The sequence below is a fragment of the Notolabrus celidotus genome, chromosome 12 (assembly GCF_009762535.1).
Source record: "Notolabrus celidotus isolate fNotCel1 chromosome 12, fNotCel1.pri, whole genome shotgun sequence".
Taxonomy (NCBI): Eukaryota; Metazoa; Chordata; class Actinopteri; order Labriformes; family Labridae; genus Notolabrus; species Notolabrus celidotus.
This window is the reverse complement of record NC_048283.1, coordinates 144300-160257: the sequence shown is the minus strand read 5'-3', so window position 1 is coordinate 160257 and position 15958 is coordinate 144300. Positions and strand designations below refer to the sequence as shown.

Here is a 15958-nt window from a genome sequence, read left to right as displayed (position 1 = left end):
TCAGGACTCAGGTAAAGCATGAGGAGAAGCAGAGGTCTAAACGTAGGAAGCTTTTTCTGTACAGTGTCTGAGTCAGAGCTAGTGTCTCCAAGATAAAGGTTTATCAAAACAGCAGGTGTCGTATCACGTTGCAATTACTTCCTGATTACACAAAATATCATCCCTCGGTTTTCTTTCCTGCTGCTATAGGCTTAGACTGCCGGGGGAACTGACGCACTGACGCACTGGGATCAAGCCGTGTTGAAACGTCTTTGCTACTCGCGCTTATCTCCTCTCACGTGTTGATGCAGTGAATCCATCTGTGATGAAATATAGCACCATCTAAAACAGACCAGCTGAGTCTCTTCATGCTAACAGGCTAACTGTTGTGTTGCTCAGAATGATACCTGCCTGTCCGTCTGCTTCTATGGTGTCATCTGTGATGAATAGCATTCCTCTTTGTGTTACTGCCCTCTACTGGTCTGGTGGTGTAGTGCATTTACTTTTTTTTTCTCTATACGTCACTGGCCTGATTTACACAATCTACCCGGGACTTCAGCCCGCGGTCGACAACAATGGGGGACCAGGAACCTTTAGTTCAGGAAAGTAGTTCTTGGGACTAAAAGACCCCGGAACTCTTGGTCCAAATGCACCTTAACATGAGTCTGGTTCTGCTGGAGGTTTCTGCCTGTTAAAGGAAGTTTTTACTCGCCACTGTAACTAGCTAAATATTGCAAGGTGCAATGCTCATGGTGGATTAAGGTGGGGTCAGACTGAGTCTGATCCGTTCTTGGTGTTGGGTCTCTGTTCAGGATTTGACATAGAGTGGTCTATAGCGGCTCTGTTTGTAAAAGTGTCTTGAGATAAAGTTTGTTGTGATTTGGCGCTATACAAATAAAGATTGATTGATTGATTTCCTGAGAGGCTAGCTAGGTTTCTGTAACATCCACGTTACATGTTGTCATGGTAAAGGGTGAATAGACTTGTATCTTTATAGCACTTTATACACTACTCGTAGCATTCACCCATTCACACCACATTCACACACTGATAGTAGAAGGGACCATCAGTATTAGCTAATCTCATTTATAACAGTATTTTTTATCTTACTGTATTTCTAACATTCAGTCAGACCTTCTTATCACCATATTTACAGACATGAGTATTCCAGTCACCTTTGTCCCTAGTCCACCTCGAGGGCCCCATGTGCCTTCATGCCCAGAACATTTGCACGTATCACAGCATTCCCTATTTAACACTGTGTCCTGCAAACAGAGAGAGAGACAGAGAGAGAGAGAGAGAGAGAGAGAGAGAGTGAGAGAGAGAGAGAGAGAGAGTGAGAGAGAGAGAGAGAGAGAGAGAGAGAGAGAGAGAGAGAGAGAGAGAGAGAGAGAGAGAGAGAGAGAGAGAGAGAGAGAGAGAGAGAGAGAGAGAGAGAGAGAGAGAGTGAATGCACAGGAGAACAAGTTAGAATTTTAGAGGGCCTTTCATGCTTATTAAATGTTTAGATTTCTATTCCAGGACGCCTCTAGAGAAGCTCTTCATGATTCACAGATCCTCTTCTCTGTAGTTTCAGAGCTTCTTATGTCATTACCTCCATCATTTAAATGGAGAATCTAAAACTTACACTGGTTTGATACCAACAATGAGGGAGGCAGCCCAGGCTGTCCTTGAACAAAGTTGGATGCACTTAAACAAAAACTGTCCAATTTCAAAAGCATTTCATTTGAGGAGGTTTATTTGCAAACCCTGCAACCCACATGACACATCCAACCATCTTGGCTTGTCTTGATTTGTGTGATAGACCACACCGGATTTGTATTGATGGTCTGACAACAACTGTTGTTGGGATAAACTGGTGGGTAACACAGGAGTCTGTACCGGGTCCTTTTTTAATCCATCTCTATGCAGATGACACAGTCCTCTATGCACCTGGCTCTTCTTTTTCATTTCAGCAGCAGGTATAAAACAAGCTGTGATGGCTGGAGTGCGCTCCACGCCTCACTGAAGTACACTCCGAGCTGTGCAGATTTTCACCCTGACATTAATTACATTTGAGTTAACACAGACTATAAACTATTGTAGAGGCAGCTGGATGTCTTCAGTCCTGTGGTTAGAAACACGAATGACTTACAATCTGTTTAAGGATGATGCTGCTGACACGCTGCATGCCGATGCTGAGAGGAAGCTTGTAATCATATCCTCGGCCAAACTCCACCATCTGCACGTGGTCGTGGGGATCATTTGCCCCCTCCAGAGCTACCACCAGCAAAGCACTGACCCCTGCTGACAGAAAATGAAAAGCTAGGCTGTGGTTTTACTGTCTCAGAGGAAGGGAGGAAGGATAAAGAAGGAACAGTGGATTTGAAATGGGTAACAGGGATAACAGGAACTCCTGTCTGATTGATGTTGGAGATTTCTCTGGCAGTTTCTCAGGATAAGGACTGACATAAGTTCAACCATCAAGAGACCTGATTCTTTTTTGATCTTCTGATTGTTCCGAATCCGTTAAACTGTAAAAAGTAATGAGAGAGCGACATCCTTCACATTCCTACTCACTGAAGGAGCAGAGAGTGGCCAGAAGGATGAAAGAAGAATAAACAAAGAATACAGGAGACATGAAGTGGGGCAGAACTGATGGCCGTTAAAAACATTATGAGAGCAAAGGGAATCAGAAGAACGCAGGATGGAGATCGTCAGACTCCTTTCAGTTTTTACCCTCTTTTCTCAGCTCTTCTGATTTCTGATTCAGTTTCATCACATTCTCATCAAGCCCGTCTGAAAAGATCACCAACACCTGGTGGAAGAGGTACATCACATTTGGACAGTTTCAAAAAGAGGACACTTTTTTCATTCATAATTTTAGGATTTACAAATCAACATCTCCATGATCTCCAATAGATACCACAGGACTTTGTGGGGTTGGGGGCTGTGCTTCTCTTACCTTGACTCCAGCCTTGGCCTCGGCCTTGAACCTATTCTTGAAGGAGTCCAGCATGTCAGAGGTAAAGTAAGTGGGCTCTTCCAAATTGAAGTTCATGACTTTCGTCACCGTGTCCCCGCTGTACTCTTCAAAGTTTGTGTCGTACAGTGAACGCCTATTCCTGCCAACCACTTGGAAGGCGATCCTGGTCTTGATTGGTGTGTTGCCCATGCAGCACACGCCTTGTATCGATGAAAGGGAACGAACAATCCCAGGCAGGAAGGTCTGGAGCTGGGTATGGCCGCTGACCAGAATCTCCCCAGGTGCTTGGCTTCTTTGGGAAATATCGAACCCGACGACGACATCAATGTTGCAGTCCGGTTCTGTGGAAGATTTGTGTCTCCATTAGGTCGTCATAGAAACAGAGAAATTTGAGGAGAGGACAGAGAGGCAAAGTGAGACTTTTTAACTTACTAGTGTCAGGCGGGTCACAGATGGTGTCAACCAACTTCTTCTTGATACCAGGTAAGCTGTCAAAATTTTGTGCATTGAGCACCCTCTCAGGGTTACCAGTGATATCAATGAGCTGCACCTGCTGGACACTTCCAATGCCGATGGCAATCACATCAACCCCAAAATTCCTGAGCTGTTTGGCTGCATCCGTCACGACATCCTGAGATTCACCATCAGTTATTAAAACCAGCCTCTTAGAGATCCCACTGCGGCAGCCTCGTGACGGCTCAAAGTATTGCTTGATGTGGTACAAGGCCTTTCCGATGTAGGTGTTTCCTGTTTCGTATTTCATTCTCTTGATTTCTGTGATCATATCCTCCTTCTTGGAGTACCGGTCCAGGTAAAATCCATCTTCAGGTGTTTGGTTAAACTTTGCAAGTCCAATATGCACAGCCTCGTCACTAACTTCAAAGCTGTTGATTACGTCCACCGTAAAGTTTATCATGGTTTTGTAATTTCGTTCCCCAACGCTAGTGGACTGATCAAGTAGAAAGACCAGGTCTGCCTTCTTTTTCTCACACTCTGCCAAAAAAGAGAAAAGCATTCGTGCGAATTAATTTTAATAAACAGTTTAGTATAACTGATGTATGACTGCGCCACATGCTTAAGTCTTTATGTTCAGGTTAGTCAATATATTTTTCATAAAACATTAAAATGTTTCAGTTTCAACATTTGATATTTAGTCTTTGCTCTATTTTCAAATGATTGGCAAACTATCAAAACTCTTTTAACATTTTACACAGCATCCCCATTTAGTTGGAACTAGGGTTGTACATTATTGCAACATAATTTCAGATTTTAGCTTCTTTGATTTCATAGCAATAAGCAACATTTTGGTCATATGATTTGGAACATCCTTTTCTCTAAAGGAATCCTTCACATCTGAACTGCAAAGCTGTAGAGCTTCTGTACAAAAACACATCCTTACCTGGCTTGCAGATGACAGAAGTTATATTCTTCAGCAGAGGTTCTAATAAATCAAAATCTTCCACGTAGAAAGCTTTGGATTTATCCCCACCAGCAATGATCAGCAGCTCTTCCTCGGTTGCGTCTTGTATTCCAACACTGAGGACAGTGACCCCTATGTTTCGCAGGGCATCAGATGTGTTCTTCAGTTCGGAGTGGTCATCTGCTTTCCCGTCTGTGATCACCATAAGGATCTGAGGCACTTTGAGTGCTCTCCTGCCGCCATGTTCATCGCCAAAGTACTGAACCGAGAAACTCAAGGCCTTGCTCGTAAAGGTATTTCGCTTTGGATGACTCACATTAGCTATCGCTCCAAGAACCTCTCGTTTGGAGTCATAGTCTTTCAGACTAAAAGCCAGCTCTGGATCATCTGAGTAGACAATGACTCCAAATTGAGTCAGGTCTTTACCAACCCCTGTTTTGTTTACTATTGCCCCCATAAAATCCTGCATTTTTTCAAAGTCTTTGTAATATATGCTTCCAGACCCGTCAACCAGGAAGATAATGTCAGCTTTTGCTGTTTTCTTGCAATCTGTTTAAAAAGAAAAGACAAATACAAAAAAGAAATTAGTAACTGAAATGATAACTCAAATATCCGTCTCACCTCTATCACGCTCTCTCTCTCTCTCTCTCTCTCTCTCTCTCTCTCTCTCTCTCTCTCTCTCTCTCTCTCTTCATCTCCCTCTATCCCTCTCTCTCTCTCTCTCTCTCTCTTCATCTCCCTCTATCCCTCTCTCCAACACGGTCTCAGCAGATGTGTGTCTAACATGAGTCTGGTCCTGCTGGAGGTTTCTGCCTGTTAAAGGAAGTTTGTCCTTGCCACTGTAACTTGCTAAATGCTGCAAAGTGCTCTGCTCATGGTGGACTAAGATGAGATCAGACTGAGTCCGGTCTGGAAGAGGGGACTGGATCTGATCCGGTCTTGATGTTGGGTCTTTGTTAATAATAGAACATAGAGTCCGGTCTTGTTTGGAAAGAGTCGTTTGTTGGGATTTGGTGCTTTATAAATGAAGATTGATTGATTACTTCCTGATACAGAATATATCAGTCATACATTACTCCTGTATGTTTTTATAGAAGAGCTAGTCGGGATATCTACTTCCCAAGAAATGGACGAATGTACCATGAATTGAAAAGCAAGCAGGGTGTTGTTCCTTCAACCAAGGCTATTTTGTTGGTTTAGTTTCATCAAACTAAGTCATGACTCTGAAGAACACTGTTCTTACCTCCTACTGGATCGCAGATCTTAAGGGAAATAGGACCTTCAAGGTCTTTCAGGGCATCGTAGTTCCTCATGGAATACACCCTCTCTGTGACGCCGCTGATCTCCAGCAGGTGAGAGTTCCTGGCAAATATCGCTCCGATGGCGAATACTTCCACACCCTTGTCCCTCAGAGCTGCAGCAGGCGCTTTCACGTTATCAAAGGAATCTCCGTCTGTTATCACAATAAGCCTCTGCTTCAAGGACGGACGCCCTCCTCTGTCTGCATCAAAATACTTGGACAGTTCTGTGATGGCATTCCCTGTGTTCCTGCCTTTACTTATCTGCTTCATGGCATCGATGGCGTTCCACATTTCCTCTTTACTGTAGTACCTGTTGAGGGCAAACTCCAGTTTATGGTTGGTGCTAAACTGCATGACACCAACATGCACCTGACTCTGACCAACAGAGGACCTGCTGATGACAGACTTCATGAAGTCTTTCATTTTCTTGTACTCTTCTTCATTTATGCTCTCAGAGCTGTCCATTAAGAAGAGGATGTCCCCTACGACATCTTTACAAGCTGTGGACACAAACAGAGATATGTTAGGACATAGTGTTCTTCTTCTGACCATCGGTTCTACTTGTCTGTGAAGGTTCTCAGTCATCCAGGTCATGCTCATTCAAAGCTTGATCTGAAAAGGCAACTAGGCTTTGTAGAAATTCAACCTAAACAAAGATGGCTTCCTTGATACCTCTTTCAAACCATGAGGCGTACACCCCAAGACCGAGGGGACACTCCTCATACTGTGTGTACAAGTGGTGGCATCCTCTTCTTTGAACAGGTCTAAGCCTAGTTCCTGACTGACGATATCCTAGGTCCTGACAGTTCTAAGCTAGTTCCTTAAAGACCTTAGCCTAGTTCCTTACAGACCTTAACCTAGTTCCTGACAGTTCTTAGCCTAGATCCTCACAGTTCTTAGCCTAGATCCTGACAGTTCTAAGCTAGTTCCTCACAGACCTTAACCTAGGTCCTGACATTTCTTAGCCTAGATCCTGACAGTTCTTAGCCTAGATCCTGACAGTTCTTAGCCTAAGTCCTGACAGTTCTTAGCCTAAGTCCTGACAGTTCTTAGCCTAGGTCCTGACAGTTCTTAACCTAGGTTCTGACAGTTCTTAGCCTAGGTCCTGACAGTTGATACCCTAGGTCCTGACAGTTGATACCCTAGGTTCTGACAGTTGATACCCTAGGTTCTGACAGTTGATACCCTAGGTCCTGACAGTTGATACCCTAGGTCCTGACAGTTGATACCCTAGGTCCTGACAGTTCTTAGCCTTGGTCCTGACAGTTGATACCCTAGGTCCTGACAGTTGATACCCTAGGTCCTGACAGTTCTTAGCCTAGGTCCTGACAGTTGATACCCTAGGTCCTGACAGTTGATACCCTAGGTCCTGACAGTTGATACCCTAGGTCCTGACAGTTGATACCCTAGGTTCTGACAGTTCTTAGCCTAGGTCCTGACAGTTCTTAGCCTAGGTCCTGACAGTTGATACCCTAGGTCCTGACAGTTGATACCCTAGGTCCTGACAGTTGATACCCTAGGTTCTGACAGTTGATACCCTAGGTCCTGACAGTTGATACCCTAGGTTCTGACAGTTGATACCCTAGGTCCTGACAGTTGATACCCTAGGTTCTGACAGTTGATAGCCTAGGTCCTGACAGTTCTTAGCCTAGGTCCTGACAGTTGATACCCTAGGTTCTGACAGTTCATACCCTAGGTCCTGACAGTTGATACCCTAGGTTCTGACAGTTGATACCCTAGGTTCTGACAGTTGATACCCTAGGTCCTGACAGTTGATACCCTAGGTCCTGACAGTTGATACCCTAGGTCCTGACAGTTGATACCCTAGGTCCTGACAGTTGATACCCTAGGTTCTGACAGTTCATACCCTAGGTCCTGACAGTTGATACCCTAGGTTCTGACAGTTGATACCCTAGGTCCTGACAGTTGATACCCTAGGTCCTGACAGTTCTTAGCCTAGGTCCTGACAGTTGATACCCTAGGTCCTGACAGTTGATACCCTAGGTCCTGACAGTTGATACCCTAGGTCCTGACAGTTGATACCCTAGGTCCTGACAGTTGATACCCTAGGTCCTGACGCTTGATACCCTAGGTCCTGACAGTTGATACCCTAGGTCCTGACAGTTGATACCCTAGGTTCTGACAGTTCTTAGCCTAGGTCCTGACAGTTCTAATTTGAACTGAATGTGAAACAGAGTTTCCTTACCATCTGGAGAGCAGATGTCTGTGACGATGTCATCCTTGATGGGACTCAGAGCATCAAAGCTGTTGACAAGGAAAGTCTTCTCAGGGCCTCCAGCGATCTCATGCAGCTCACTTAGGACTATATTTCCCACACCGATGGAGTAGATAATGACATCCTGCGTCCTTAACTCATCTGCAGGACCTTTGACCTCATCAGTGGAATTCCCATCAGTGATCACAATCAGATATTCTTGGACTTTGTGACCACGAGTTCTCTCTGCTCTCTCGAAGTGGGGTCCCATGGTTAAAAGTGCAGCTCCTATCTTTGTGCCACCACCAGCGTGATGAATTTTCCGTACAGCTCCCTCCAGCTGAGCGACATCAGAGTGTTCTGTAAGGTCATATTCCAAAGATGATTGTTCCGCATATTTCACAAGGCCCATACGGACTTTTTGAGGCCCAATTTCAAAACTGCGAATGAAGTTGATGATGAATTTCTGCATCTCAATAAAGTCGTCCGTTTCAATGCTTCCTGAGTCGTCCATCAGGATGAAAATGTCTGCCTCTTCCTTTTGTACACAGGCTGTAGAGATGAAGCAAATACAACTATCAGTCGGAGGAGAGAGAGAGAGAGGACAAGAAGCTGAAGAACAATGTTCGAGTTACTGCTTATAAAGCACTTTTACATGAGCATGGCACAAACAGACATCTGGATGACTTCTTTTTGAAAATAAAAAAATTGGTTGAGTCAAACTTTAATTTTGGATCTATGCATCCCATCCCCGACCTAAGAAGAGGCTACAGGATAGACTAAGCTTGTAGCTAACGCATGCACTTGTTGCTGTTAGCTGGTTTCAGTCAGAGGTGGAGACATTATCAAGCTAACAGTAAAGATTAACGTCCTCATCTTAATCCCACCCATGTCCTCTATTTAAGAAACCATGTTGTCTGTTAAAACCAGAAGCACTGACTGGAGTTAAGAGGAGTATTCTAATAACCAAAGAGTCAAACAGAAAGCACTGGGCCTTACCTTCTTTGATGTCTCTTCTGCTCGAGCCCTCAGTGATCGCTTTGCGAATGATGTTGCTGCAAAGGATTTTCTGCAGGCTCTGCTGCAGGGACTTCAGCCTGGCGAAACTGCTCTCAATAAAAACATGCCGACTGCTGGGTTCAGACGCCATCCCCATCAGCTCAGTCTCATTCGCGTTTTCGATTCCGACAGCGTAAATCGTGACACCAGCTTTACGGAGCGTGATCGCTGCTTCCCTCACAGCATCATTGGAACCACCATTAGTGATCACCATCGCCACCTGCTGGACACCTTTCCTGCGGCCCCTTTCCTTGATGAACACTTGCTCTCGGGTGAAGTTAAGAGCCGCTCCAGTGTTGGCCTGTTGGAGTACGTTGAGGCCTCTGTAGTAAGGTAGAAGTTTGATGAACTGCAGGAGTTCAGCTTTGTCCTGCAACGTGTCGAGGTACACCTGAGCTCTCGGGCTCTCGTTGTATGTAACGATGCCCACACGGACGTTAACTGGGCTGACTTCCAGGCTGCTCACTACTGAGTGAAGGAAGTTTCGCACCAGCTGGAAGTTCTCAGGGCCAATGCTTTCTGACTCATGGATGATGAACACAAGGTCGGCCACGTTGGCTCCTCTGCACTCTGTAAAGAGAGCATATTGAGTGAACTCCAGACATATGCTAGGAGACATGATAACTTGAACTTGTGCTCAGCATAACCTGGCTAAGGTGAGCTCAATCCCAGACAGGCTTCAAACCCGACTGCTTTCCCCTTCCACTGTGTTTGGTCTTTAGTTTCCTCTGCTCTACCATCATAGACATGGGGAGTAGGGGGAGTTTACAGCCTAACCCGGCGGGGCTGAGCTACAGCCCAGACAGGAGGAAACACTTCTGTTAGTGCTGAGATCGAGGCAGCAAAGGTGACAGCGGCAGCAAAGTAGTTGCGGTGTAAACACACACGGATAATCTCAAGTTCTATCAGCTGTGTCGTGTTTATTTTTGAGTACGCGCACAACTGACATATCAAACCAACGCTGAGGACGCATGGCAGCCATTAAGTGTTGGCAGAGTTAACAGTAAGCATATCTCTGGTCTGAATATTGGTGCGAGGGCACCATGGGTTGGTTTCTGGGGAAGGACTGGATAATAAAAGCCTCTGACAGTCCTTGGTGTGCTAATGTAGTCACATGTGGGGACAGCAGTTCAGCACTTTCCAGACAGTCCTAACATAGTTCCTGACTGTCTTTGTTAAATATGCCTAAAGTTTAAGTTGGTCAGTGACCAAATAAATGATGAACAACTTTTCTCACCTTCAGTGAAGGACTCCTTTCTCTCAGTCAGGCGGATGTCATCCACTGAATCCCCTCTGGGAGCAGGTAGCTGGAAAGAAACTCCAGGTGTGCCACCTGTTGGTACACCTGCAATCATCCCAACAATTGTTATCCCCTCTGCTTCAAACATCACCCTTTACACAAAACCATCTGATTCTGTTCCAGCGGTAATAAGTTGGAACTGTCGGTAGCTTTGGTGTGAAGTAAGTTTGTTAGAGCACAGATAAATGAAAGACACTTTCTCTCACCTGCAGTAGTGTCCTCTCTCTCAGACTGGAAAACGGCATCCAACAAACTCACTTTGGGAGAACTAAATGAGTAGCCAGGACTTGCAAATGACTGTATTGCATCTGATGATGCACCTGCAGCCATCCCAATGATTGTTATCCCCTCTGCCTGGATCATGCGAGCCGTCCTTGACACAGGATCAGCTGATTCTTTTCCAGTTACAACAACCAGGAACTGTTGGTAGCCTTGGTGTGCACGGCCCCCTGCCTCTCTGTTGAAAAACTTTGAGTTGGCACTCTGCAGAGCGCTGCCCAGGTTACGTGGTTGGTTGGGTCTTCGACGCAGGCGAAGCTTTTGGACAGCCGCCAGGGTGTCTTTTTTGGTTTCAAAAGCATTGAGAAGGAATTCCACATTGAAATCTCTGCCATACTGGGCCAAACCGATTCTGTTGGCAGACGCTCCAACATCGAGTTTCTTTATCAATTGAGGAAGTTCAGACCTGAATTGATTGAACTCTCCTGGAGCTATGCCGCTGTCGATCAAGAAGACGATATCTGCAAACACTCCTGTAAAAGCTGAAAGAAAACAGAAACAAAGAGATAAACCCAGAGGAAAATAAACTCAGAGAGGAGATCTCCAAAGTGTTTCATTTCTGTCTCCTAGACAACAAGGAGATCTGTTTGAAAGCACAATGAGACGATAGCTTATGTCTCCTGTTTCTCATTCTTGCCTCCAGAGACTAAGTCTCAGCTAAGTCTCCTTTCAGTTCCAAAGGAGATCTGGTCTGAATCTGAAATGGTTCTCAGGTATTCCTCAGGTGTTGTGACTCCTTTGAGCTCAGGTGGAGAAATCAGGGAGCTCTCTCAGTCTAACCTCATCCATTTGTTTTAGTCAGACTCAGTTTTTGTGTCTCAAGCTGAGATGCTCAGATGGAGCAAAGAAAGAGCCTGAGCTCATCTTTCCATCAACATTTATAGAGCCCTGCAAAATTAACATTTATATGGAATTATCCACAAACTTACAATCCTCATTAAAACATGTGAACCACTTCAGGATCAGGACTTTAGATGTGAACTGATCTCTTCTTTGACTTCACAGTCTGGTCCTTCCTTTACAAGTCTGTGTGGAACAAAACCACTTCACTAAGATTTAGTGGATTTGAGAGAAACTGCAACAGATAGAGATTTCATCCCAGGTCTGACCGACCCTTTATTTCAAATATGGGCCTCTAAAGGGCCGACCGGATTTAGACAGGTTATTACAATTAAAGGGGCGGGTTCTTGTGGGCGCTGTTGGCCTAGCGGTCTAAGCGCCCCACATACAGAGGCTACAGTCCTCGTCACAGGGGTCGCCAGTTCGATTCCCGGCCAGTCGACCATTTCCTGCATGTCTTCCCCCCGCTCACTACTCCCCACATGTCCTGTCTCTCTTCAGCTGTCCTGTCATTAAAGGCAAAAAATATATTTAAAAAAAGAGAAGGAAATGATCCATGCATGAGATCTCTCAGTGAAGTCTCAGATAAGACTCATGTCCTGGTCTCAACTATTCCTCCTGGTGAATTTTAGGAGAAACTAATGAGAACAGTTTGAAACTTGAATGAAGCTGAAGAGAGAATCTCAGTTTTGTCTCCAGAGACTGAGAAGAGAAAGCTTTGAGGAGGAACATGTTCCTCTGGGAAGCATTTTCATGTTGAGACGTGAACAAACCCATCAAGCATGATTTCATCCAAACAGACCGACTCTCTTTAGGAGCCACTCTAAGCTTTTCAAGCTTTGGAGAGTTGTTGGTAAAAAAACAAGTGGACAACTATATCTCTCCTTACCTTGACTATGAGCTCCCACTGAGGTGCACACTTTTTTAAGCACAGAGTCCTTCAGCTTCTGCAGAGACTGGTAGCTGTAGGTCTGAAGAAGGTAGAGATCTGGAGGGTAGTTAGCGATGGACTCAAGTTCCTTCACATTGGCTTGTCCCACTCCAATGGCGAACACAATGACTCCGTGCTTCCTCAGGTTACGGGCCGGTACCATCACGTCATCAGCTGATTCCCCGTCGGTGATGACCACAGCGATCTGAGGCACATGTTGCTTGGCTCTGCTCCCCGCCGCTTCAGTGAAGTACTGCGTCACCAGGAAGTCTATGGCCTTGCCGGTTTCTGTGCCTCCCATTCGGTAGGGAATGCGTTCCACGGCGGCCAGCAGGGAATCCTTGTCCATGTGATCCTTTAGAAGAAACTCCTGGTGTGGGTTTTCACTGAACTGCGCCAATCCGATTTGAACTTTGTCAGGACCGATGTCGAGGGCATTGATGATGTTTCTGAGAAAATTTCGGACCGCTTGAAAGCTGTAAGAGCCGATGCTGCTGGAGCCGTCGACCAGGAAGACGATGTCGGCCACCGTGGCATATTTACACTCTACACAGGGGAAGAACAAGTACAGCATCAGAGGGAGCAAAGGTACACACATCCTCCACTCCAGCAGACGTACAGCCAAAAGTAATGATTGAGCTTCTTCATTAGAGGTTCAAAAAGCCTTTCACACATGCACAAACTCCCAGAAAGATTAAAGATGATTCAGGTTTTCAATTTACAATTCAGATTCAATCTAAATCTGGAAAGGTCTGGGCTTCTGATACTGGCTTTGACTATAACAAGGGCAGAGGTTGTTTTTTGAGGGTACTATTCCAGGTGTAGGGCTGCTGATACACAAGGACATCATTATCATTCCTTTCCTTAAAGCTCCTGTGAGGAACTTTTGGTTTGAGTCTACTTTGCCCCATTCTCTTTATTTTAACAGTCAAAAGGTATGACTGATTGGAGGTCACTCCTGTAAGAATATTTAACACTCCTGTAAGAATATTTAACACTCCTGTAAGAATATTTAACACTCCTGTAAGAGTATTTAACACTCCTGTAAGAATATTTAACACTCCTGTAAGAGTATTTAACACTCCTGTAACACTCTAAAGGAGTGTTAAATATTCTTACAGGAGTGTTAAATATTCTTACAGGAGTGTTAAATACTCTTACAGGAGTGTTAAATATTCTTACAGGAGTGTTAAATATTCTTACAGGAGTGTTAAATATTCTTACAGGAGTGTTAAATATTCTAACAGGAGTGTTAAATATTCTTACAGGAGTGTTAAATATTCTAAAGGAGTGTTAAATATTCTAAAGGAGTGTTAAATATTCTTACAGGAGTGTTAAATATTCTTACAGGAGTGTTAAATATTCTAACAGGAGTGTTAAATATTCTTACAGGAGTGTTAAATATTCTTACAGGAGTGTTAAATATTCTTACAGGAGTGTTAAATATTCTTACAGGAGTGTTAAATACTCTAACAGGAGTGTTAAATATTCTAACAGGAGTGTTAAATATTCTAACAGGAGTGTTAAATATTCTTACAGGAGTGTTAAATATTCTAACAGGAGTGTTAAATATTCTTACAGGAGTGTTAAATATTCTTACAGGAGTGTTAAATATTCTTACAGGAGTGTTAAATATTCTTACAGGAGTGTTAAATATTCTTACAGGAGTGTTAAATATTCTTACAGGAGTGTTAAATATTCTTACAGGAGTGTTAAATATTCTTACAGGAGTGTTAAATATTCTAACAGGAGTGTTAAATATTCTTACAGGAGTGTTAAATATTCTACAGGAGTGTTAAATATTCTTACAGGAGTGTTAAATATTCTTACAGGAGTGTTAAATAAAAACTAATGTAAAGAAAGCGATTTTAAGGGAAGAAGAAGTGCGATGGTTTTCCTAACCATCAGCAGTAAACACCAGAGAGAGACTCTGATTGGACGGTTAATGGACACAGGCTTTAAATACAACATTGTTTTTTTAACTCAGGTACAGTGATGCATTCATGGACATTTGTATTTTATATTTCCCATATTTGCCTGATATCCATGCAACAAATAGATCCAGGTTCCACTTTTAGAAACCACATTAATATGATACGAATGTCTCTGACTGACAAAGAGAAGAAGACACTCTGTGTAAATACCCACCTGGTGCTTCAGCAGCCACGCCACAGGAACACACTGCTACGATGAGGCCCAACAGAAGACTCATTCTTCCCCTCATGCTTGGACTGATCCTGAGACACAAATGTAACATTGAGGTCAAATATTTTACTGCATCATCATCGACCACATTAACTTCAAAGAAGACAACTAAACAACAACAGGTTCTTTTAATAAAGACACTTGGTGTTGCTTAATCAGTAAGTCTTAAACCAAATCTGAAGTCTACGGTTTGAAGAGGACGAACACTGCAGCAGTGTGTGAGGGACAACAGGGACCCACTGTGTGGACAAAGTGGGCGGAGCCAATGAGACACCAACCCTTGATTTGTTGGTTTCCATTCTGAAGTTTTGGGCTTTCAGTTCTTTGTGTGCGTTCTAAAAAATGTGGAGCCTGAAGTAAACTTATTCAAGAGAGACGATGGAGAGAAGCAGGAGTTCAGCCAAACAACATGGACGGAGTCTCAGGGACGTCACACAATCATCTCTGGAGAGGTTACTACAGACTGATATACACTCAGAGGAGACGCCCCCTGCTGGACACTTCAAATGAGATCAAAGCGATAGAATGAGATCAAAGCAATAGAATGAGAACAAAGCAATAGAATGAGATCAAAGCAATAGAATGAGAACAAAGCAATAGAATGAGATCAAAGCAATAGAATGAGATCAAAGCAATAGAATGAGAACAAAGCAATAGAATGAGATCAAAGCAATAGAATGGCAATAGAATGAGATCAAAGCAATAGAATGAGATCAAAGCAATAGAATGAGAACAAAGCAATAGAATGAGATCAAAGCAATAGAATGAGAACAAAGCAATAGAATGAGATCAAAGCAATAGAATGGCAATATAATGAGATCAAAGCAATAGAATGAGATCAAAACAGAGTGGGTTTAAGGCACTTCTATATAGGTTTGTTCCTCTTCTTCAGTGAGTATCTGACACAAGGCAAAGAAAATGAGGCTAGACGGGAGTGGTGTCTTTATTTAAGCTCTCTGTGACAAATTAAAAACAGAAGTATTTTCATTTCCTGTTAGAGCATCACACATTTTGTTGGAGGAAAATTTTAACATGAAACAGCTGTGCTATAACTTTCTGGCTCTGATGCCGCAGTCAGTTGTTCCATCACTAAAGATTCATTCAGCTTTTTCTAAGTTATTATCTATTTCTGAGGAATCATTGAGCAGGAATGGCCTCTTCGCATGTGTGGACCCCAGGGAAAGCAGCTGCTAGACAAAGGCTTCTCTATCTATACATCCAAACATCCAAACATCCATACATCCAAACATCCAAACATCCATACATCCAAACATCCAAACATCCATACATCCAAACATCCAAACATCCATACATCCAAACATCCAAACATCCATACATCCAAACATCCAACATCCATACATCCAAACATCCATACATCCATACATCCAAACATCCAAACATCCATACATCCAAACATCCAAACATCCATACATCCAAACATCCATACATCCATACATCCAAACA

The 15958-nt window shown here is 43.6% G+C and overlaps 1 protein-coding gene across 1 annotated transcript in view; it reads right to left on the bottom strand.

The window, feature by feature from the left end:
* Positions 1-15958, bottom strand: part of col6a4a (collagen, type VI, alpha 4a) — a 30411-nt gene that overhangs the window by 11146 nt on the left and 3307 nt on the right. Inside the window, exons 2-13 of the mRNA XM_034697354.1 lie at positions 14438-14526; positions 12248-12835; positions 10446-11000; positions 8880-9509; positions 7872-8432; positions 5608-6165; positions 4344-4913; positions 3377-3937; positions 2924-3285; positions 2698-2776; positions 2114-2262; positions 1155-1244 (exon numbers count right to left, since the gene is read on the bottom strand). Of these exons, the coding sequence (XP_034553245.1) occupies positions 1155-1244; positions 2114-2262; positions 2698-2776; positions 2924-3285; positions 3377-3937; positions 4344-4913; positions 5608-6165; positions 7872-8432; positions 8880-9509; positions 10446-11000; positions 12248-12835; positions 14438-14526 (4792 nt within the window). The remainder of the gene's footprint in view (positions 1-1154; positions 1245-2113; positions 2263-2697; positions 2777-2923; positions 3286-3376; positions 3938-4343; positions 4914-5607; positions 6166-7871; positions 8433-8879; positions 9510-10445; positions 11001-12247; positions 12836-14437; positions 14527-15958) is intronic.